This window comes from Alternaria dauci, chromosome 10 (genome assembly GCF_042100115.1).
Source record: "Alternaria dauci strain A2016 chromosome 10, whole genome shotgun sequence".
Classification (NCBI taxonomy): domain Eukaryota; kingdom Fungi; phylum Ascomycota; class Dothideomycetes; order Pleosporales; family Pleosporaceae; genus Alternaria; species Alternaria dauci.
The window spans coordinates 1,323,669-1,344,450 of record NC_091281.1 but is presented as its reverse complement, the minus strand read 5'-3'; the positions used below and the strand labels follow the sequence as shown (position 1 = coordinate 1,344,450).

The window sequence follows — 20,782 nt, the reverse complement described above, 5'->3', positions numbered from 1 at the left end:
GGGTCTTCCTGCCGTGCTCTCCTCTGCAGTCATCCTGTCCTTTTTGCAGTCAAACACACTTCGCATCCACTCTACAAGTACTCCTTCTTCCGTCCCGTCCTCGTGTACTGGTTGAGATGCCATTCCACATCTCCCTCCTTGTTATCCAGCGTCCCTGCCCTAATCTCAAACAACCGCATGCTCATCCGCGGTCCCACCTCGGCCAGCTCGACCGACTGGAAACCAGTCTTGACAAAGACGTGATGTCGCACTTCAATCGTATCCTCAATGTTTTTGAACGTGACGACGCGGTTACCGATTTTTGCTGTGGCTTCACGGGGCGGGAAGAGGTGTTTTAGGATCTGCACGCAGCGCTGCCCTAGCTTGGTGGAGAAGCCTTCGAAAATGAGGTGGGGGTAGGATTCCGAGACTGTGCCGCGGGAGGCGTTGGGGATATCGGCGCGGAGAACGACGTTGCTGGGAAATGTGTGTAAGTAAAATGGACTATAGAAGACGCTGGTGGAGTGCTTACTGTAATGAGAAGCTGGCGGTTGGGCCGTGGGGGAAATGCGACACTGTTAATGCCGTGGGCGTTCCTCTGTGCTCGTGAAGCAAGACTATGTCGCTCAGTCCACCCGATTTTGCGCTCTCGACGAGGTTTGGCAGGATCATGTTTCCGCGGTTCAATCGTATCGCCGTGGGCAGCAGTAGTCTGATCTCCTTTGCGAACGTGCCCAGTCTGCTGGACGGGTCTATCTCAGCGTCAGCATGGCCCATGTCTTCCCACTGCGCTTAGGCTTTTGTACCTCTCGAAGTTGTGACCAGTATCCGCGGGTCTACGACGCCCGACAGCTGCGCATATTCATCGTCCAGCCCAAGCTCTTCCTCTGCCGTCCGGTCCGCCCTGCTCTCATCGTATTTGTAGTCCTGGCGCAGGGTCTGGTCCTCGGCGACATCTTTGGACAGAGGCTTGCCGCTGGCGAGGGAAGCTTTTAGCGCTGCTCTTTTCGAAGCGAGCTCGGCATCGCGGAGAGTCAGAGCGCGGCGGTACAGGTAGTCGCGGCGTTCTCGGGCTTGTTTTCGAATCATGGTGTGCGTGTGCGTGTGTGTGTGTGGCGTGTGGTTGGGGAATGAATGGCTTGAGGCGCAATGTTAGAGTTCGCGACGCAGCGAAAAGTAAAAGTGGGTCGGCTGAAGGAGCTTATCGATAACACGGCCAGCGCAATTACTCCAGACCTCCATCGACTGCAAGTTTGTTTGATCACGTCGGGCTTAAGGCCCACTGGAAAGACATGCGCCCTCAGTCACTTGGTCATACCTCGAATCATGGTTGAATTCTTCTAGCTTGTATTTCCAGTAGTTGCCAAATCCAGAACGTTCGTATCTCCCTCACTGCCACTAAAGACGACCTGGAACCACAGAAGCTCTACGCCGACGAACCCGTGCACCAGGAGGCGTGGACCCGAGATCCTCGCTCCAACACTCATAAAATGCCGCCCAGTTGTTGCTGCCAAAGTCCGCGTCGACAGGACCCTGGAACTCGCCGATGAGATATCCAACGCCACGGGTCGCCTCGCTGTAGAAGTTGCAAGCATGTGCAGGCTCTACGTGATAGCTGGTGGGGTTGATGTAGTAGCCATCTTTTCTGTCCGAGGTGATGACGCGGATGTTTTTGTGGCCGGTGATGTCGAGCTGGTAAGCCTTGCCTTCGCTGTCGGTAACATAGCCCACCTCGCTGGTGAAGGTTAGCATTCAGCTGCAGCATTTGTCGTGCATAGCGTTTGTTGTCGATTGACTTCCGCTACTGCCATGGTATGCTTCGACACAATCTTTGAGAGAGGTGACTTACTTGGCTACAGCGGCAGCTGCGAATGCAAGCGCGCTGAGTATGGTGGAGAAGTGCATCGTAGAACTGAAATTGACCTCTTGAGTTGCAGGCTGCCAATAATCACGGAATGACGGTTGGAGTGAGGACAACGGCGTGCGGAAAGAGGAAAAGATGAGGTCAATCACTTGAGAAAGGTATGCACAAACGCCTCTGTCTTGTCGCTGCCTTGCATGTTGTTGAAGCAGGAGCGTTTGTCTCTTATACAAACGGACACTGAGACACGATACTTATCCTGTACATAATGGCGTTCTTCTAGAATGGTCACTACCGTGGGACCGAAGATGAGCTGAAAGAAAAAGGAATATACAGAACACTCTAGTCTGTATTCGGTCCTACCAGAAACTCTTTTCCTACGCGCTCTAGCCTAAACACTAATTCAGAAGGCATTCAATTGGTTGTCGCAGTGTAAAACACTAGACTAGCGACAATGAATCCAAAAGCGTGCTCTAGTTTCGCATCTGGCCTTTGACAACCACCATGTACTGCACCTCTCCGCAGAGCTTGGTACTACACAGTCGTATATCGAGGCTCAGACAGGAGGGTTGTGGCAGCTCCAAAAGTTAGGCGACTTCTTCCATCGCCGTTCCTTCCTCGTGACAACATTACAGCGCCCAAGCCTATCGATAGTGTCGTCGACGCCGCTGTTGCAGGATCCAGAGTCGACAGAACTAGGTAGGCAGAAATTAGTACGTAGGCCTTCAGCGTCTAGAATGGAAATCGAGACCATACGGATGTTCTCGTGTTTTCGGGCACTAACTGGCGCCCGCTGATGATCAACGGGCGCGACGCAGTGATCAAGTGTTTGGTTGGCTACTTACTAGTACAAGTTGCACTCGCAGTTCAACATCTTAATGCCAGTGACATTTTCTGGGTCTAGAATCTTCTGGCACCCGTTGTAGTCCAGCTGCTGGTTGACCCTATCTCCGATCATGACCTCGGCACAGATGTTTGAGTTGATGTAACATTTATCGTTCTTTGCAAAGGAACCAGACATTGCGAGAGAGAAGTCTCGAGGATGTTTTGTGGCAAGCGCGACCGAGAACAAGCCAAGAAAAGCGACAGAGAAAGAGTTGAGGAGACGCATATCGTCAAGGTCGCAAGGATTCGCCTAGAGACTAGTGTGCGGGTTGAGTATCTGTTTCAGGTAGGGTTGGTACACGGATTTGATTTGCGTTGCAGTGTCGGTAGGAGCTTGGAGTCGGTCTTGCTGCCCACTGTCGTTTGACCTGTAGAGAAATAGTGAGAGTGAGACCTTTCGTGCCTGCTCTTATACGAACCCGCGATGACACGCTAGATTGTGCGATGTAATGAATTCGCACGCAGCTCTTGGTCATGTACCGGTGAGAGTGAATCACTCGAGGAATGTATGCCCGAGCCCACAGAAGGCTCGCGCTGTATGGCTCGGGCCGTGCCTTCCACGGAAGTCAAACCGTACGGGAAACGACGAACGCACCCTTCCAGACACCATTGATATTGATTCAGGGTCGCATACATGCGTGTATATTGCCAGCTCATCAATCATGCACTGTTGTGGCGTGAATGGGGGCCGATGCTGCTCCTCGAACGTCAATCCAGACCCCATCTCGTATGCGAGGCGCAGTAGGGTGAATCCTCTTCCTATTCGATCTATTATTGACATATGGCTATGCGGTCTAGACTTGAGAAGATGGACTGTACTATCACTAGGCCCGGGGACTGATAACTCAGTTCGAAAAAGCGAGAACGCGTTCGCAACGTTTTCACACACTCTATGCGCAAGCAACGACACTGCGCATTCATTCGGGCTAACATATCAACACCCGGCTACAAAAGAAAGAAAGAACAGGTTGAAAGAGGCATCTTACCATGCTAGCGAAGTTATGATATAATCTGCCTTCAAATCTATCCAATCCACTCATCAAGTAATCAGCCAATCGTCGCGCACTTGTACCACTTCGGTTTCGGGTCCTCGAAGCAGGGTTCCTTTCCAGGCGTGCCAGTTGGTCCTTCATACATGGGTGGGTGGGTTGCTCCTTTGCATTTCTCCTCGCTCCTAGTAGTTGTCAGTATACATCGTATGGAGGGTGCTTGTTCGCCTTCGATAGTCCAACCCCGATGAGGAGTGCGTCCATGCAAGCAAATGTACGTATGCTACTTACAAGTGGAATGAGCATTGGCATCCCTCATAGAGGCTGTAGGCGTAGGCGTCTTGATATCCAGGGATGGAGTGATTGTAGTAGATCGCCGTGCAATCGGAGTATGCGGAGATACCAGCATAGGCACTGCTGTTCCGGACCGTAAGCACGTAGCCGCAGTTGTATGGCTCGCCATACGTAGGTGCGGAGAGTGCGATAGGCAAGGTAGAAAGCAAGCTCGTGAGAATGGTGGTGAGGTGCATCATGGCTTTCAATCGATAATTTTGGCTTCGATCGAGACGCGGTATGTGACTGATATGGTTTGGAGGATGTAGAAGATGTGGTTGTGCCGGCTACAAAAGAGCTGGAGGCTTTTGAGGACTGTCTTCCAAGTGTTGTTTGGACAATGTGCAATGCTCCAACAGAAAGCAGACGAAGCCTAAATACCACGTATGAGTCGCGATGAGCTCATACCGCATTGGTTTCGACAGTCGTAACCGAGCTGTCAAAATGCAAGTTCCCGTCATCAGCATGGCCTTGGTACTCCCTTCCTTGCCTATCTTGGCTGCTAGCGTTACACCTATATACCGTTTGGACGTCACCTTCGGTATGCTGACGAATGCGCTTGCCACGGTGTCCTATCAAGCACAGTGAAGACGATCAGGAGCCATATGCGCAATATGTCGGTCAGGCCGAGTTGACGTGTTCGGAGGTAGAAGCAGGTTGACCGCTGAACCACGCCTCTCCGGTACAACGTTGGAATATATTCGAGACGTTAGCAGCAGTAGCATGGCGTAATATATGTGTCGATAGCATAGCTCTGGTGTACTTGGCACGGTTTGCTACTTCATCTCTATAGAAGCGCAAACACCGATTGGCCGACGGTAGCGGTGAGTATAGTTGGAGGTGTTACTGCAACGGTATGACGAAAGAGAATGAACTTAAGTAGCGCTCGAAGCGGTCGTACCAGTTCCCTAGATAGATGTGATACGAGCAAGTTTAGCAGCATCAGGACAAATACAGGCGAAAACCAGGACTTTCATGTTACAATGTATGTAGTGTTCTGAAAATACAGTCGTCGGCGTCGAGAAACTGGACATGCGCCATTACGCGTAAACCAGGGCTCAAGACCGCCTAGTCGAGTGCTGATAGTGGTCATTGAAGGCTGTCACAGTATTTCGTGTCGATGGCTTAGAAACTGGTGTGATAGTGTATGTCTCCACGGTGACGTTAGAGATTCGTCGTAGTAGAAACGCGAGGAATTCATGTGGCGTGATGGGGCTGATTGGCCTGTCTAGTGAATGTGGTCAAGGAGATGAGGAGAGAAGACGCGTCGATGCTGGGGATGATGACGAGGGGTGACTTTAGCGTGCACGTGAGAACGCGAGACCTGACGCGTCAACATCGACATAGGATCAAACATCCAGACCCATACTCAGACTCAATACAACTCCCACAAAAATATGAGCAGGGCAAGCATAGAACAAGCCCTTACGGGCTTGATACCCACGCTGAGCGGGCCATTGCCAGCCGAGCTGGTAGAGCTCGCGCTTTCGCTGCTCACGCGATCGCGAAGCGTTGCGACATCGATGAAGCCAGACGAAGAGATCGCACGGCCATATGCATGTGCGCAATTAGCATGCGAGAGGTAGAAAAGCACCCAACCCACGCCCTAACCCCACGCTGACATGCAAAAGGCTGAAGAAGCGTCTCAATCTCCCTACCATCACATCACGACCGCCCTGCCCTCCACGCATATACAAGAGACTCTACAACTACCTCAGCAGCGCACTCCCAGAGAGCACAGCGACCCGCGAGCCAACAACACCACGAAAGCCAACAGCTTCAGCGCCCGCGTCAGCACGCAACACACCGTCCAAAACGCCATTGAGCGCGAGGAAGACACCAAGGAGGGTTGAGAACAATGGCGAAGCACCAGAATGGGTTATGCCCACTATACGCGGCTTAGCAAAGTCATTCGACTACCCCAGTCTGATACCACACGTATACACAGGAGTGGAATCCATCTACCCACTGCTGTCCCGCATGTCCGCCGCCGCCGCCGAAACACCCAGCAAGCGACCTAAGCGAACCACACTATCATCCCATGGAGACGTCAGCGATGCTCGTGTACTAAGTCTCGTCGTCGTCGTGTTCCTCCTAGCCTATTCGCGCATGAAAGACATAGATGTTTCATTACAACAATACAATGAATGGATGGCAACAGCGATCAAGGCTGTCATAGAAGTACCTGCTGCCAAGGACATGACAGACGACGAACTTCAGATCAAGATAGAGGAGACGATGAAGATGGCAAAGGAAGAGAAATGGCTGCAGATGCAGTGGTTCGATAGTGTTAAGCCTCAGGCTGATGGAGATGAGATGGAAGGTGTGGAGATGAGTGAGAATGCGACAGCCAAGGCCAAGGGTATGGGGTTGAGGGCTGGTGGTAGTGATTACATCGGCTTGGGGACTATGATGCAAGATGCGACTGATTATTTGGGTGAGCGCCAGCAGGAGGATTACATGAGGTGGAAAGCAAAGATCTTGGAGAGGGTGCAAGAACTCGAGGGGTCAGCGTAGTTGGGCCTTGTGAAGAGTAGGATGAAACACGAGCGATCTGTCGCAACAATACACGAGAGAGCCAACTCATGGACACACATCACCGAACACCTGCATGGTATGGTCCTAGAACCTCGACGGTATTTGCAGCATCTTTTATGGTCACATCTACATTACAGATTTCGATGCCTCCCCCAGCCATGCCCGTCATTCAACACGCCATACACAACTTTAAGTCATTACGGTATGCACCCGGACCACGTTCTTCCCCCGCTTCCTGACGCTGGCGACTCGGGTTTTCAGCACGCCAATGGGCTCATTTGGCCTGGTTACTTCAACGGTTGGTACATCTTCGATACTGAAGAAGATGTGTAAATCATCCGAAAGACGTCGATTCTTGAATGGCGATTTCTCATTCTTCACTACAGTCACCTTGGTGATCCTCTTGATACCAAGTTCAGCCTTGTGTGCTGTAAGCAGGTGACCGGCCGTGGCGCCTATGGGTGAGCCTGGAGGTAATCAGCACAAGTTTTCAACAAAGCCAGTGAGCTGACAGTAAGGTCAGGAGCAACCCCCTCGGCTCTCTTTGTCAGTAGTCTCAGTCATCAAGCATGAATGTGTACTGTAAGACTTACCAATCAGAGCTCTAAACTCCTCGCTCCCAATGTTGAAGACGTTGCCCGGCCAGACCGATAATCGATCTGCACCGACGTTCTTCAAGGCTCGAGCTACCAAAAGAGTTGTGTCCGTATTGATGACATTGTGAGCGCCATAGACCCGAAAGTTCTTGACATTGGGGTTATCGCGGAACCAGTAAGCCCAGAAGATGTCAGACGCAAACTCGATTGCAGGAAGCTCTCCAGGGTTGGCACTGCGACCCCAAGACATCGGACTGAGAACGGCATGGCGTGGACTCTCAATGTTCTTGGCAATGAGACCTCCATCGTGGTTGATGGCGAACTGGTAGACGCCGGCTGTGGCCTATCGTGTTTTATTAGCATCAAATCTCGCTGCAAGATCCTGTATCTACCTGTGAACATGGATTTGACGTACTGTATACTCCTTGCCGTCGACTTTGTACTTTTGGTCTTTGATAGGGATCGTCTGACCCCATTCGTCATCAGGATCTGCAACCCAGAATTCGTCGTAATGTTGAAGTGAATAGCAGTCATTGCTCCCTTCCTGTGGATCACCCTCGTCGTCGTACTTTGATTGTGAGTTGAGACCGAGACTTTCAAACGTTGTTTTGAGTCCCAGGCCCTCGAAATCACACTCCCAGCCCTTGTCGTACTGCGACTCGTGCCAGAACCATGTTTTGAGCTCAGCTATTCGAGTTTTAGTCTAATTGTATCGGAAATCCGAAGAGATTGTGCTCACCTCGGAGATCGCCTGTCCACTTGCTTGCAGCGGAAGGTGGTTGTCTGGTATCCTGCTCTAGCCATCCTGCGCCTGCATCCGTAGCCTCCATCAAACACATCATGTGGTCTCCCTTTTTGAGGTATTTGTCCCAGAGAGCATCGTCAGCCGTCTTTTCTGGATCGAACACGTCACCGCCCAAAGCAGGCGCGAACTCAGGAGGGTTCAATTGGGAAGGCACCGCCGAGGAGTCAACACTGAAGATCTCGGGTGAGAGCGCAGAGCTCTCGCCAACAGTCAAGGCGGCGACTGCGATAGTGACACCTGAACTAATTCGAAATCTCATGTTTGGAACTTCTGCGGTAAGTTGAGGGTGCGATGCAAATACCAAGAGGTGCGTGGTAGGAAAGGAAAGTGCGTTTGTCCCTCAATATTTGCTAGCAGTACGTAGCAGTAGAGTGAAAGAGCGACCAGTGGATAAGGCACTAGCGCGCGACAGCTGGATCTCGAGATCAAGGGCTCCGTAAAGTAAAATTCAAGACTATGATATAGACACACACTTATTCCTTGTACAGTCCTGCAGTCCTCACCCTCCCTTCATCAAGCACACTGCCCAGGAGGTCACTCCCACTACCACCTCTCGGCACAAGCCTTACTCCAAAGTCCCTTGGTATTGCCACTAAAGCACTCTTGATCGCGTTGTAATCCACGTAATCCGTATTCGGTGGGTGTGTTACGCTGGCCTCAATCCTGTACAGGCTGAGCAAACGGAACAGCGCAGCATAGATCAGCTTGCTCGCTATCAAAGCGCCGGGGCAAGACCTGGATCCGGCACCAAAGGAGAGGTGAGGCGGGTTGGCGTGCGAAGTCGGCGTGTGTAAGGCGTCTGGGGATGAAGGGGGAGTGAGCCAGCGTTCTGGGTCGAAAGTAGCGGCAGTGGGACCCCAGTAGTCGGTATCTGTGACTCGTTAGCCATCCATCACATTCCCGTCAATTGGCTGCAGGTGGATGTTGTCGTACCGTGGTTACCAGCTTGAGCGTTGATCAACACCATTGTTCCCTTCGGGATGACAGCATCCCCCCACCTAACCTCTCCCATGGTCTTACGCGGTAAACTCATATTACTAACGGTGTAGTACCGCCCCGCTTCCTTCACGATAGCATTCAAGTAGGGTACGGTCTCCTTCTCAAAGTCTGTTGCCCAGGCCTCCTTTAACGCCGCATCAGTAGGATACATCTTGCGTATCTCGGCATACGCCCGATCTTGGAAGACCTGGCCCGCGGGTGTAGAAAGAGAGCCGATACAGGATACAAGCGTGCCAGGTATGGTCTCGAAGCCGCCAGAGACAAGGGACAGACAGATGGAGCTTACTTCTACGCCTGTGAGGCGGGTTTCTTCGTCCTTGAGGATGGCGGCACTGATACATGGTTTTTCGGTGCCGTTCTTGATCATCTCGCGGACTTTGTCGAGAAGTTCGTTAAGATACTTGTCTCGTCGATCACGCAATTCCTTGGAACGGCGGTTCTTTTCGTTGTTCGGCAGGTATCGTAAGATGGGCACGTAGTCTTGGTAGTTCTCGGAAGCAGAGCGGAGGAGCGAGATGGCGGATCCCACTTCAAGAATCTCGCGGAGAAGGTCATCGTAGACCGCGTCCATGCGGATGCCGTAGCATAGTGTGAGAGTTGTGTTGAGAGCGTAGCGCTGGATGTACGGTCTGATGCTGACCTCAACTTCTCCACTCTTGCTGTCGCGATGGAGGTCGCGAAGGATGCAGTAAGATTCCAGGTCGAACATGTCGTCGTAGTTCTTCATCATACCCTTACTCAACGTGGTCGACGCAGCCTTGCGCTTGTTCCGACAACTCTCGTCCCATGGGGAGCTTCCAATAGTGAAACCTTGAGTCGAGGAGATCAGACCATGGAAAGTATACAGTTTCGGTCGATCAATCAGTCCTTGCGAGTTCGAAACCAGAATCTTTTTGCAGTCTTCGAAGGAATTGACAATCACAGCGCGTGTGTTACCAAGTCGAATCTGGAAGACGGAGTTGCCGTATTGTCGCCGCCATTTCTCGCATACTGTAGCATGGTCATCGCCGAGCTGGGTGAGATGACCTGTGATAGGGAGGGCGCCTGGTATCTCTGGTATACCACGGATGTACGGGATGTCAGTGCGAGTGAACAGCTGCCAACATTAGCTCATGTCTCATTGGTATCCATGGCATGTTTACCTTGTATATTATGAGGATTGCAACTGCAAAAATCGAAGCCACTGCGACATGACCAGAAGGCAGGTACCTAGCATGTGGTACTATATCCGGTAAGTGATCCATTTTGGAAGAAGCAACACGAAGCTTATCGATCAGTAGCAAATAGGAACAGCCATTGGTAGGGCGTCAAAATGGTTTACTTATACTTGCCATAATCCAGATCTACTAGCATACTGTCCGCACCCAATCCTATCATGCATGATCGTGAGGGGTTTGTTCGGAAGCATTCCGAAGATAACAGCCGCTTATCGGTGCTGCTCCCACCTTTGGCTTCCTGAAAAGCCACTCAACGCGCTGACATCGCCTCTTGACCAACATAAAGTCGATTATCGTGGGCCTAAAGCTCCTTTCGCATGGAGCTTCTAAATCAAGCTAATGGCGTTTGCGCAATGGAGAGAATGTAAGAGTACTGTATACCATCCCACCGTTCGTCGCAGTCAAGCCTGACAGGCCACAGTGAGAGTATACACCGCAGTCTGCGTTGCTGTACTAGGAAAAAAGGGTAACAGTGTACGCCTTCAGAGTACGTTGTCGCGTGACTGTTAGAACAAGATCAAATGTCCAGAAGCTTAGCATGCTTGACATCAATCCCATCGATGAAATCTCCAATATCCCCAATCTCTGCGTATCCCTCTGTCTTGCCAAATTCCAGGTGTTGCTCAACACTTTTCCACGGACAGAAAGCTACAGAGACGTTTTCTTTGTCTCCTTTCCCACCAACACACCATCCACGCCCTGTCTTGCCCTCCAACCCTTTTATATGACCCCGCAAGAACCGCAGCTCTTCATCAAAGGCATCGAGAAACCGTTGTCTCTCATCAGCCTTGACGTTGCAGTGGACGATACTCCATACTAGTTCCCCACGACGCGCTTGTTCGAGTTGCGCCGGAGTTGTTGGTAAGGGGAGCTCGGCGTTGGATACATCGAGGTGTTCGAGGTTGGAGTCTACGGTAATGACGTCTTTTAGGCTCTCCAGTAAAGCTTGGTTATCTGCGCTCGGGATGAAATGGTTCAAGTGCTGATCGAGCGAGTCCCATTCTCCGATGACGTAGATGCACGACGGGTCTTCCGTCTGCTGCATGTAGTAAAAGGTGCGGCCCGTATAATTCTGCAGGACTGTCTTTGCGTGCGACAGCTTCGAGCGAAGGGTGGCATCGTCTATTGTGGTACCGGGTGTGAGATGAAGGAGAGCGAGTTCGGTGATGGGCATCGTGGGCGCGTGCTCAGTGGCTGCAATAGCTATGTTAACGCGTTGTTAGTGTATCATCAAAACGACGTGTCGCTCTTTATAGCATTATGGAGGTGAGCGATGTTCGCATAAGGCAGACATGGCTGCGTAAACGTGTTCAGGCAGAAGTCTGCTTGCGTGGAGAGGAGGATTCAGGTTGCAGTGGGATGCACAACGCGCGAACGCTAGCCAGCCACCAGCGGTACTTTGGCCCCCTGGGCCCGACGGTATCACCATAACTTCCTACGCCGTGTCCAACTAGGAAGCCGAAAGACACCATGCCGCATGAACAAGTTCACAACTTAGGTCAAACATTGTTGTAGCTGTCCGTCTTGAACTACCTTGCCGCCGCCGCACATCACTCTCCAGCCCTGGAATCTACGATAATGCATCGCATACGCGTCCAACCCGTCAAAGACTGCCTCCCTGGTAGCGGACCTGACAATTATGTGTATGTAAAGGAAGGAAAGTCCCGCTATAGTCTGCTTGTATGCGTGTCATCCTGAGCCACCTCTTTATCTACCTAATCATTGGTGGTATCGCATACAGTCCACTGTCTCTACGTATGCCAGACCCGTGGCGGCAGCAACCCTTCTCAACCTCTTGCTTGAGAAGTTCCGTATCTGTTGTCAACAGGTCTCAGCTACTGCCCCATCAATATCTTCAACGTCTCCACCCCAACCCCGAGCACCTCTGGACTTCTCGTCCCCTTCAGCACTTCCTTCAAATCCTCCGTCACACCCTTCGCCTTACACTTTTCCACCCCCTGAGGCACATCCACCACACTCCTCAAACACACAATCCCCCGATACCTGATCCCCTCGTCCTCATCCTTACACAGTCCCACCAACCACTCAACACTCTTCTCCTGCTGCAAAAACTCCAGCACAGCGATATCAACACTCAGCAGCATAGCCAGCGCGCCGCCAGCCGCCGAACGCGTAGCAGCATCATCCACGTCCGTCATAGCGAGCAGAAGGTGCAGCCGGTGTTTTGCGCGGGGGCTCCCGTCAGCGAAGTTCCCGATGCATACTGGTGAGGCCATAAGGTTGCATAGGAGTTCTGTTGCCGCACGCCGTATCATGGTGTTTGAACTGAGTAGCAGATCGTCGACAACAGTATCGAATGACTGGCGTATGATATGGTCTTGTGTGTTCCGATCCAAACTCGCGAGGTTCGTGAGCGCGAGCAGCGCTTCAAATGCGTGTAGTTGCCACGTGCTCGACTCTGTTCGCTGGAGTTGGCTGAGGAGCGGACGGATGGCTGATGTAGATGGCAACGCGGCGTTGAAGACATGGGAGGGGTTTATGCTGATCAAGAGTCGGGAGAGGGCTTGTGCGGTTGTTGGTAAAGCGGCTGGCGGGAACGGCGTTGTACCTGTGGTTGAAAGGTCGTTGGTGGAGGATATGTGGTCCCAGATTTGGATGAGCAGTTTTACAGCGCCTTGCTGGGCCATCAGACCCCGGGACTTGGTGTCTTTCGAAAGTGAGAGAAGGATTAAACTGCTCTGAGTAAGGATCGATGGGGAGTCTTTCTTGCAAACGTGGATGAGGAGGGGAACGACTCCAGCTTCGAGAACGCGTTTGCACCGTATGGCGACATCCTCGTCGTTGAGTAGGACATGTGGTGCAGATGGCTTCTGGACGTTGGCGTAGGCTTTCAGTTGTGCCATGCGTTTCTCCTCTTCCGATTGCAAAGGGAGGTATTGTGTGATGTTGACGAAGACGGTGAGACCGCCAAATATGATGTTCTTAGGTGATGAAGGATCGCTCATGGTTTCGATGAGGCGTTTGAGGAACTTTGGCGATTTGGAAAGATCCTCTCGTACTTTGGGTTGGAGAGAAGCATATGCAAGACCCTCGACAGAATCCTGCTTTGAAGATGTGTCGCCGCCTATAACCATCGACTTGAAGCTAGCGATGAGATCACTCTGATCTACTTTTTCCGCCCTGACGATCCTTGGCGCATCCTCAGACGGCTGCTCCTCGCCCAGCTTGACAAGTATGAGCGCGGCTAGATTAGCTCGCTTCTTGTTTTGGCATTCTGCAACCACGTCCTCTAGCCATTCTCTGCAATGCTTGCTGATCGCTTCTCGGCAATTTTTATCGACACACGCAGCGCTAATCAGCTCCAAAGTCGCTTGTTCGAGGTTGTGCGACTTCTTGCTCTGGACCTTCGGCACTAACGTGCTGACGAAGCCATCTGTGAGAAAGAGGGCAGCTGCTGGTGTGACAGCGACTGGAAAGATGGCTGCAGCCGCTGAGAACGCGATAACGAGATCATTCGCTTCTCCCTTCTTGGTCCGAGCCGCAACAAATTTCGATATCAACTCGCTGGCAGTTTCGGGTGCAAGTTCGAAAAGCTTGATGCTCGCAAGGGTAGCTTGGCTGCGTAGGCTGGCAGGCAGACGGATATCCAGTGAAGTGAGAATCACGTCGAAGCTATCCGCATCGATGATACCCTTGAGATGCTCTGCATAGTGAGCGAGCAGTTGCGCGATGCCTTTCATCGCACGTTCTGGGTGCTCGAGCGCCTCCTCCATCATCATGGCCAGACTGAGCATGAACATGTCCCGATGGCCTTGCTTGAACGATTCGTCGTCGGGCCAAACCGCTCGGTTGAGCAAGACCTTGAGCAAGCCGTCGATAGAATCGTCACCCCGCTCGAACATTTCGTAGTAAATCCGCGTCGGCTGCTCCCGGACAGCTTTGGCAAGCCACATCTGTGCTCCTGGGTTCTGCAGTAGCTCGCCCGAGACCTGGTCCAGGACATCATCTTCGCCCTTGAAGTCGAACAAGATATCCATCGCTTGTTCCGCCTCTTTTTGCTTCAAGCCATGCGACTTTATCGCCTTGAGTGCCTTTTCTCCATCATGTTCATCCTTGCTCTTCACCCAAGCCCGACAATAACCCAGCAATTCGCTCTTGTCTTCCTCTTCCTTCAGCGCCACCCATGCTTCTTTGATGCGCGGATGCTCGGGCGCAATCGTACTAGCCTCACGCAGGTACCGAGCTGCAACGGCTAAGTCGCCAGACTTGGTGCTCTCGTTTGCCTTTTCTACAAGCTGCACCGCCCAGTCTTCATCAGAAGTAGTCGTCATTGTGAGATGTATGGTGGATGGAGATCATCTCGACTGACAAACTTGTGGGCTCATGGTTGCGTACGTGTCACGGGGCCTGGAACGATTTGATGCAAGATGCACGGGCCTCAGCGGAGCAATTTAGTGGAGCGCGGGGGGATGGCTGATCAACTCACCCAGATTCAGTCTGCAGCGATCCTGAGGGGTCATTTCATCGAGAGCACTTGCCAAGTGGGGGGTGTGTAAGATAATGTTCATTACCAAATACAGCTCGTGAAGTCATTACAATAATCTAATCCTCGCTTTTCAGCAATGAAGCCTACGCGAATCTGTTCTGCGCCAAAAAGATGCGCCTAAAAGATGCTCAAATACTAAATGCTTCGCGAAGAACAATGAAACCAGCAGACACAACTCCGAATGTATCGTACAAGACCCCAACCAAAGTTATATGCAAGACGCTATGCGAAACCCAATGTGTGATTGCGAAACGTGCGCCAACCCCACTCCCAAATATCCATGTCCCCACAACGCCGTGCTTATATGTTCTAACCACCGTTGACGCCGCTACTGGTCGTCGTCGACAGCAGTATCTGCTCGTTTGCGCGAGATGACGCCGAGGAACACCAGGCGCTCCCATACGTCGTCCTTGACGAGCACGCGCGTCTTGTCGAACGGCAGTCCGTCTAGCTCCCTTAGGCTCCTGCACATGTTGGCAAGCATCATCTCGGTGACCCGCCGCCTAATGCGGGTTTCGTAGTCCAGTCGCTGGAGGTGTTGCACATCTGCTTCAACTTCCCCTTCAGGTAGAACGAAGCGGTTCGTGAGCTGCTCGTCGGAGGGTTTCTGCCTGAGAGACATGATCCGGTTTTCGCATGTTGGAGCGTAGAAGCGAAGCGTTAGCGGATTGTCTCGCCAGTCTAGCTTCGCAAGTGTGCCTAGCTTGCCCAAAACCACTGCGTTGGCACGTAGACGCTCGAGCTTGTTGCCTGCCAGAAGAAGCTCGCTCAGTCGCTTGATATTGAGAAGCGGCCGAAGATCTGTCAAAGAGTTGAAGTTGAGGTTGATAAATCGAATATTCGGCGTCAGCTGGCCGAAGTTGTCTGGTAGTTCCTTCAGACCCATGGAAGCCAGTTCCAGGCGCTGAAGACTCAGTAGATGTTGCGAGATCTGGAGGCCATAGGTTGGATTGAGCGAGAGATATAGGTGGCGAACTTCTGCATTCCTGACAAGATTGCTGGCACACATCTCCATGTCCGACTCCGAATTGAGGACCTGCTCGCGAGCGGAGAACGTACGCAGGTGCCGAAGATGCTCCAGGCCAGAAACTTGGGTCAAACAGTTGCCATCGACATAGAGAGACTCGAGTTTCGGAAAGTACTGATCGACATCAAGCATCGTGGTTCCGTTCCGACAGATGCGGACAGATCGTAGGAATCTGCAAGGCTTGAAGGGCGTATCAATAAGGGGAAACTCTTCTATCTCGTTGTCGTCTGCGTATTGTTAGTCCTGCCTCAGCAAATGTAGAGAGCAAAAAACATACCAAGATTGAGATGCTGGAGCTGTGGTAGGCAGTGCAGGTTTCGTACTTCAAGCAAGTGGTTCTTCCTCAAATCCAGATCTGTGAGAGATTTTCTATCAAATAAATTAGCAGGCGATGGATAGAGCAGAGCCTGAGCGGACTCACAGACTCGTTCGGCTGAAGTCAATCGTGTCGATCTCGTTGCCACGAACGCTTAGTTCCATCAGGCCATCAAGATGGAGAATGCCCTGAAGAGATCTGATTTTGTTGTTGTCGGCCTTGAGGGTTCGGAGATGCACTAGTTCAGCGAGACCGTCCAATCTGTCGATATCATTACCGGATATGTCAAGGTGTTGTAGGTTGATGAGGGTCGTCCAGGAAGTAAGTCCATTCAGACAGTTGTTCTGTGCCTGCAGTCGTCGCATGGAGTAGGGAATGCCCTCAACCTGATGAATTTTGTTGTCTGAGACGTCGAGTTCCTCGAGCTGGTAGCAGAGCTCATCGAGACGGTGTAAGCTGCTGAGGTCCTTTTTATGGAGATTGACAGTACGGAGATCTTCCCAATAAGGCTCATCAGGCTCGACATCTTGTAGTGCCTTCACAAGCTCAGCAGTACCTTGTGCATACCGATCCTCTAGAGCTTTAGAAAACCGGCTGCCGTTATGTTTTACCACGACCCGATCTGGGAGATCAAACTCATCGACCTGGTTGAGAGTAAACTCAGGTAGGTCACTGAGCATGAATGTGACATCCTTTACAGGTGATGACGGTGCAGTTACAAGTGTATCCCGTCGTCCGTGGCGAAGAGAGGGCGCCGAGACGTTCATCGATAGCTCCATCCGATAATTCTTCGATGGACCATCATCCAAGATCGACAGGTCACCATCTCCGTTGAAGACGGGTAAGCGGCTGGGTCGTCCTTGCGACCTGGAACGGGTCCCATTTGTCTGTCCCCAGGCTGGTTGCTTCTTATCTGACATCTGCTGAGCACTGGAGGGTCCCCACTGTTGGCGGCGCTGTCCTTGAACAGTTTCGGTTTGAGAGTCACACGCTGGACCCTCGCGCTCAGCGATGGAGATTGTAACATTTCGTACTCGCGGACGTCGCACACTTGCAGGAGGGTGATCTCTTCCTTCGAAATACTGGATCTCATGTTCGATGTCGTCTTCCTCCGACTCCGGAATGGCATACGTTGTAGGCACCTGAGGCATCTTGTGTGTGCTGTAGATCCGCGGGGCTTGAGTGCTCCAGGATGTAGCTCGCGTGTCAGTTTTGGGGAAGCTCCAGCCAAAGTTTGAAGCCTTGGAAGGTGCCGAGCTTGTTTCTGTATATGCGACACCCTTGCCTTCACGAGTCACTGGGCGCGAGTCTCCGTCGTCGTCAGGCTTTTCTGTGTCTTCGAGGATGGTTTCTGCTGTAGGCTGGAGGCGGACCGGAGAGCCTGTCTTAGTATCTAGCTCAGTTGTATCTTCTACTGTCAGATCTGGGATGTTGCCGAAGGGATCATCTTCACTAGCGTTCATGGCGCTCTGCTCTTCCGCTTGTAGCTGGTGCTGCCTGGACGGGTTCTTCTGGCGAACCCAAATGTTCTTGTCACGATCAAAACTCATGCCAGCCACTTGCTGAGGGATAAGGTGAGCCACCGCTTCGGGAGCTAGAGTCGCTACACATTCCGAACGACGTGATGCGTTTGTGACTATTGTGTTTCCAAAGGATGAAGCTGTCGACAGGAGAGTGGCGTTTCCGCGAGGTGCGGAGCTAGGGCGATGTTCTTCGTCATCCTCGGTCTGGTGTCTGTTGGGATTGTCCGTAATCCGAATATCATCCTGCTCAACCACAACGCTCTCTCCCTCCGGTGTTGCAGATCCTCTCAGACGCGATACTCTGATCGAGTTGACCGAAGAGTTCAAAAAAGTGTCGTTCTCGTTTTCTTGGTATTTGCGGAGGTGATTCTCGATTCTCGCATCTATGTCTCGCTTATTCGCATCCTGCCATGATGACTGTCGACCTTCCTTGCTTGGGGGCCTTTCAAACGTTAATATGCTGGAAGGCTGGTCGTTGACTTCTTCGAGCAGCTGGGTTTCGGCCTCCGTTTCTTCGAGGCTAGCCAAACCGCTAGTTGGTCGACCCTTGGTGCGGATAAAGTCCATGATTTTGAGCGCTTCATCCAGGAAATCTTGTGTGGTTACAGATCGTTTGCGAGTCTTATCGCGCGCGCCAGGCTGCCTCCTCAGAGTAAACGCTGCAACCTGGTTGGCGACCGCCTTTGCATGGTCTCGTTCTAGGTCAGTATCTGACATGATAGACGAATCCAGGTGTTCGCGAATAGTGTTGAGCTTTGGTGAAGCTTGGATGAACGCCTCTGTAGCTTCCATGATCTCTGCTTGTATCTCCTCTCGCCTCCGTTGACTAGGCGTAGGATTGCGGGGTCTCAAGATGTGTCGTCGGGCTAGCGTCTCCGAGTCGGCAATGGTCTTTGTGGGATCTAGGCTGCCGTCCTTCTGCGTACGTCCAACAACTGCTTGTATGGCTGCATGCGAACGCTGTATTGTGCCTTCTTCAGCCTCATCTGGGATATCCTCGTCGTCTTCATCTTCATCCGCTGCAGTAATTGTTCTCCTACGTTTGGGAGTGGGGTTCTTGAACGGGGATGTCGGACCTCTCTTCCCTTCAGCATATTCGTGAACAACTTCTGAAAAGTCTTCTTCCGGAAAGGCCTCGGTCCTGGAGTCAGAAACTTTTCGGTGCGCCACAAACTTTGGTCGACTGACATTCCTCATCGGGTTCCCTGCCTGGCTAGACACTCGTCTAGCTTTTGAAGGCTGCCGCCGGACTGGTGATTCGTCGAGCTGGAACTTGAAAGGTTGGCGGCTGCCGGGTGGCGCGATATCGGTAGAGGGCGACTCGTCGGGTGCGCTATCATTTTGCGCATCGTAGTCGTCATCGGATGATATTGCGGAGAAGTCACCAGAGAATTCGTGCTGATTTAGCTGGCCTTGGCCAAAAGAAGGGAGTCTGAATGGCAGTTGGGATTGGCTTTGTTCGATGTTCTGCATGCTCTTCTCTTCCACTGATGTCAGTCTCGATTGCTTCGGCGCCGCCTTGCTTGACTCTGCCGTGCCCTCTTTGACACTAGAAGCCTTCTCAGATTTGTACTCGAGCTGGCTAAGTCGTCTCTGTATACGGTTACTTGTGAAGGTGTCATGCGCATCGAAGAGCTTCAACGGGCTTCCAGAGCCTTTTGCCCGGTCTGGACTCAAGAATTGTTCGCGTCGACGATGTGGTGTAGATGGGTTGGTGACCAATGCTGGAGGAGGGGAAGGGTGTTTCGCGGTTGCACTCGACTGGACCGTGCTGGCACGGCTACTGGATGGTCGCGATCCAGCTATCCGTTCTGGCGACGGGCTGAGAGGCTTTCGATGGAAAGATCCGTCCCTAGAATATCCGCCTCTTCGAAACTCTACGTTTCGGTTCATATCCGCCATGTCAGGAGTACCAGCAGGAAGGCCTTCCGGCAGCGACTCGTCTTGCAGTCTGACCAAAGACGAGTCCTCGCGGCTGTATCCCAGTGCGCTTTCTTCTTGCTCAGACTGAAAGTGGTCCGGGGGCGGCGATCCGATCTGGCGCAAGCGGTTGGCGAGTTCGGATCCTCTGAAGTTGGGGGCAGGGTTGGCAGCCTGGCTGGTCTTCATGTTCGCGGTCATGGTAAGATACACCGGGCTGAAGTTTTCGTTCTCGTATTCTATCTGGCCGCTCACGGTCCGTACAGCGTCGCTTGGCGGCGGGATGACGTTTGTAGAGCATTCTGATGGCTCTTCTTCGTGTATTGTCTCGCTCTGGGTGGGTTCCTCTAGATCCGTTTGTTGTTGTTGTTGCTCCTCATCTAGTGTGGCATCCTGGTCCGGTTCCTTCTGGCGCGCGTTCCGTCGCGTGGCTGGCCATGGTGGTGGACTCGAAGGTAGCGGAACAGCAGAAAGCCCTTTCAGCAGCCCGAGCCTGCGCTTCGGTTGCGCAGAGTCGTCCGACGCACCTGCAGCCGGCGGCTGGAAGATGTTCTCAAGACCTGTGGGGCCAAACAAGTCGGTCTGGCCGCCGTAGCCTACCTCGCCATTGACGAGCCTGCGCCTCCACTCGGGCGTGTCATTGGAGCCTGGCTCTTTCGTGGGCGATCTCGCGACCGTGTTGTGTGCGACTGTTCCATAGTGGATGTCTGAGCCTTGGGAGATGGAAAAAGACGAGTACGAGGCGCGACGCGGGGGCTCAATGTGTGACGCGTTGGGCGATGACGGGGCGGGCGGGGTGTTGATGTCGCTGTAGCTACGCTCGAGCAGGGCGCTCCGCTGCTTTGGCGGGCGCAGCTCTTTGGCGATGCTGCGGACTTGGATTTCGGAGAAGGAGCCTGAGGATTGTCGCATGCGGGGAAGACGACTGCGGGCCTTTGCCGCGCTCTGGGGCGTCGCTGCCGCGCTCTGGGCAGTGCGTGCAAGTGTGGCGGGCGATTCCTGGGGCCATTCTTCCGAGAGGCCCTCGAAGTAGCTGGGCTGCGGGGGCATTTTGGCCATGGTGGTGGTGGTGGTGGTTGTCTCGGCCGGGTGCCGCGGTGGCCGTGTTGATGTCTCGAGTTTGGGCGCGGGAAAATGAAGCGGTGAGGAGGAAACTTGCTGGCTGGCGCCGACGCGTCAAAATAATGCTGCTATCTTAGCGCAAACGGGCACATTGCTTCTGCAGCGTTCTCAATGGCGGGCGCAGTGTCGAGGAACGCGTCGACGAGTCGTGCTGACTTGTTATCG

The 20,782-nt window shown here is 52.6% G+C and overlaps 7 protein-coding genes across 7 annotated transcripts; 1 reads left to right on the top strand and 6 right to left on the bottom strand.

Moving 5' to 3' along the window:
* Nucleotides 1-71: 71 nt before the first annotated feature.
* On the bottom strand, nt 72-1,068 carry ACET3X_009860 (uncharacterized protein; the record flags this gene model as incomplete). Its single annotated transcript, XM_069456022.1, has 3 exons — nt 72-456; nt 512-731; nt 786-1,068. The coding sequence occupies 3 exons, from the start codon at nt 1,066-1,068 to the stop codon at nt 72-74; spliced, it is 888 nt and encodes a 295-aa protein (XP_069302693.1).
* Nucleotides 1,069-1,296: 228 nt separating this feature from the next.
* ACET3X_009859 (uncharacterized protein) lies at nt 1,297-2,092 on the bottom strand. The gene is made up of 2 exons (XM_069456021.1): nt 1,829-2,092; nt 1,297-1,714 (listed from the first exon to the last, which is right to left on the bottom strand). The coding sequence occupies exons 1-2, from the start codon at nt 1,882-1,884 to the stop codon at nt 1,378-1,380; spliced, it is 393 nt and encodes a 130-aa protein (XP_069302692.1). The 5' UTR covers nt 1,885-2,092; the 3' UTR covers nt 1,297-1,377.
* Nucleotides 2,093-5,444: 3,352 nt separating this feature from the next.
* On the top strand, nt 5,445-6,564 carry ACET3X_009858 (uncharacterized protein; the record flags this gene model as incomplete). The annotated part of the gene is made up of 2 exons (XM_069456019.1): nt 5,445-5,629; nt 5,679-6,564. The coding sequence occupies 2 exons, from the start codon at nt 5,445-5,447 to the stop codon at nt 6,562-6,564; spliced, it is 1,071 nt and encodes a 356-aa protein (XP_069302691.1).
* Nucleotides 6,565-6,774: 210 nt separating this feature from the next.
* ACET3X_009857 (uncharacterized protein) lies at nt 6,775-8,245 on the bottom strand (the record flags this gene model as incomplete). The annotated part of the gene is made up of 4 exons (XM_069456018.1): nt 6,775-7,052; nt 7,179-7,524; nt 7,597-7,868; nt 7,921-8,245. 4 exons carry the CDS (start codon nt 8,243-8,245, stop codon nt 6,775-6,777), a joined length of 1,221 nt encoding a protein of 406 aa, XP_069302690.1.
* A 214-nt stretch (nt 8,246-8,459) lies between these two features.
* Nucleotides 8,460-10,229, bottom strand: ACET3X_009856 (uncharacterized protein; the record flags this gene model as incomplete). Its single annotated transcript, XM_069456017.1, has 3 exons — nt 8,460-8,857; nt 8,920-10,081; nt 10,128-10,229. 3 exons carry the CDS (start codon nt 10,227-10,229, stop codon nt 8,460-8,462), a joined length of 1,662 nt encoding a protein of 553 aa, XP_069302689.1.
* Nucleotides 10,230-10,719: 490 nt separating this feature from the next.
* ACET3X_009855 (uncharacterized protein) lies at nt 10,720-14,494 on the bottom strand (the record flags this gene model as incomplete). The annotated part of the gene is made up of 2 exons (XM_069456016.1): nt 10,720-11,405; nt 12,232-14,494. The coding sequence occupies 2 exons, from the start codon at nt 14,492-14,494 to the stop codon at nt 10,720-10,722; spliced, it is 2,949 nt and encodes a 982-aa protein (XP_069302688.1).
* Nucleotides 14,495-15,037: 543 nt separating this feature from the next.
* Nucleotides 15,038-20,554, bottom strand: ACET3X_009854 (uncharacterized protein; the record flags this gene model as incomplete). Its single annotated transcript, XM_069456015.1, has 3 exons — nt 15,038-15,963; nt 16,014-16,105; nt 16,158-20,554. 3 exons carry the CDS (start codon nt 20,552-20,554, stop codon nt 15,038-15,040), a joined length of 5,415 nt encoding a protein of 1,804 aa, XP_069302687.1.
* Between the last annotated feature and the right edge of the window lie 228 nt (nt 20,555-20,782).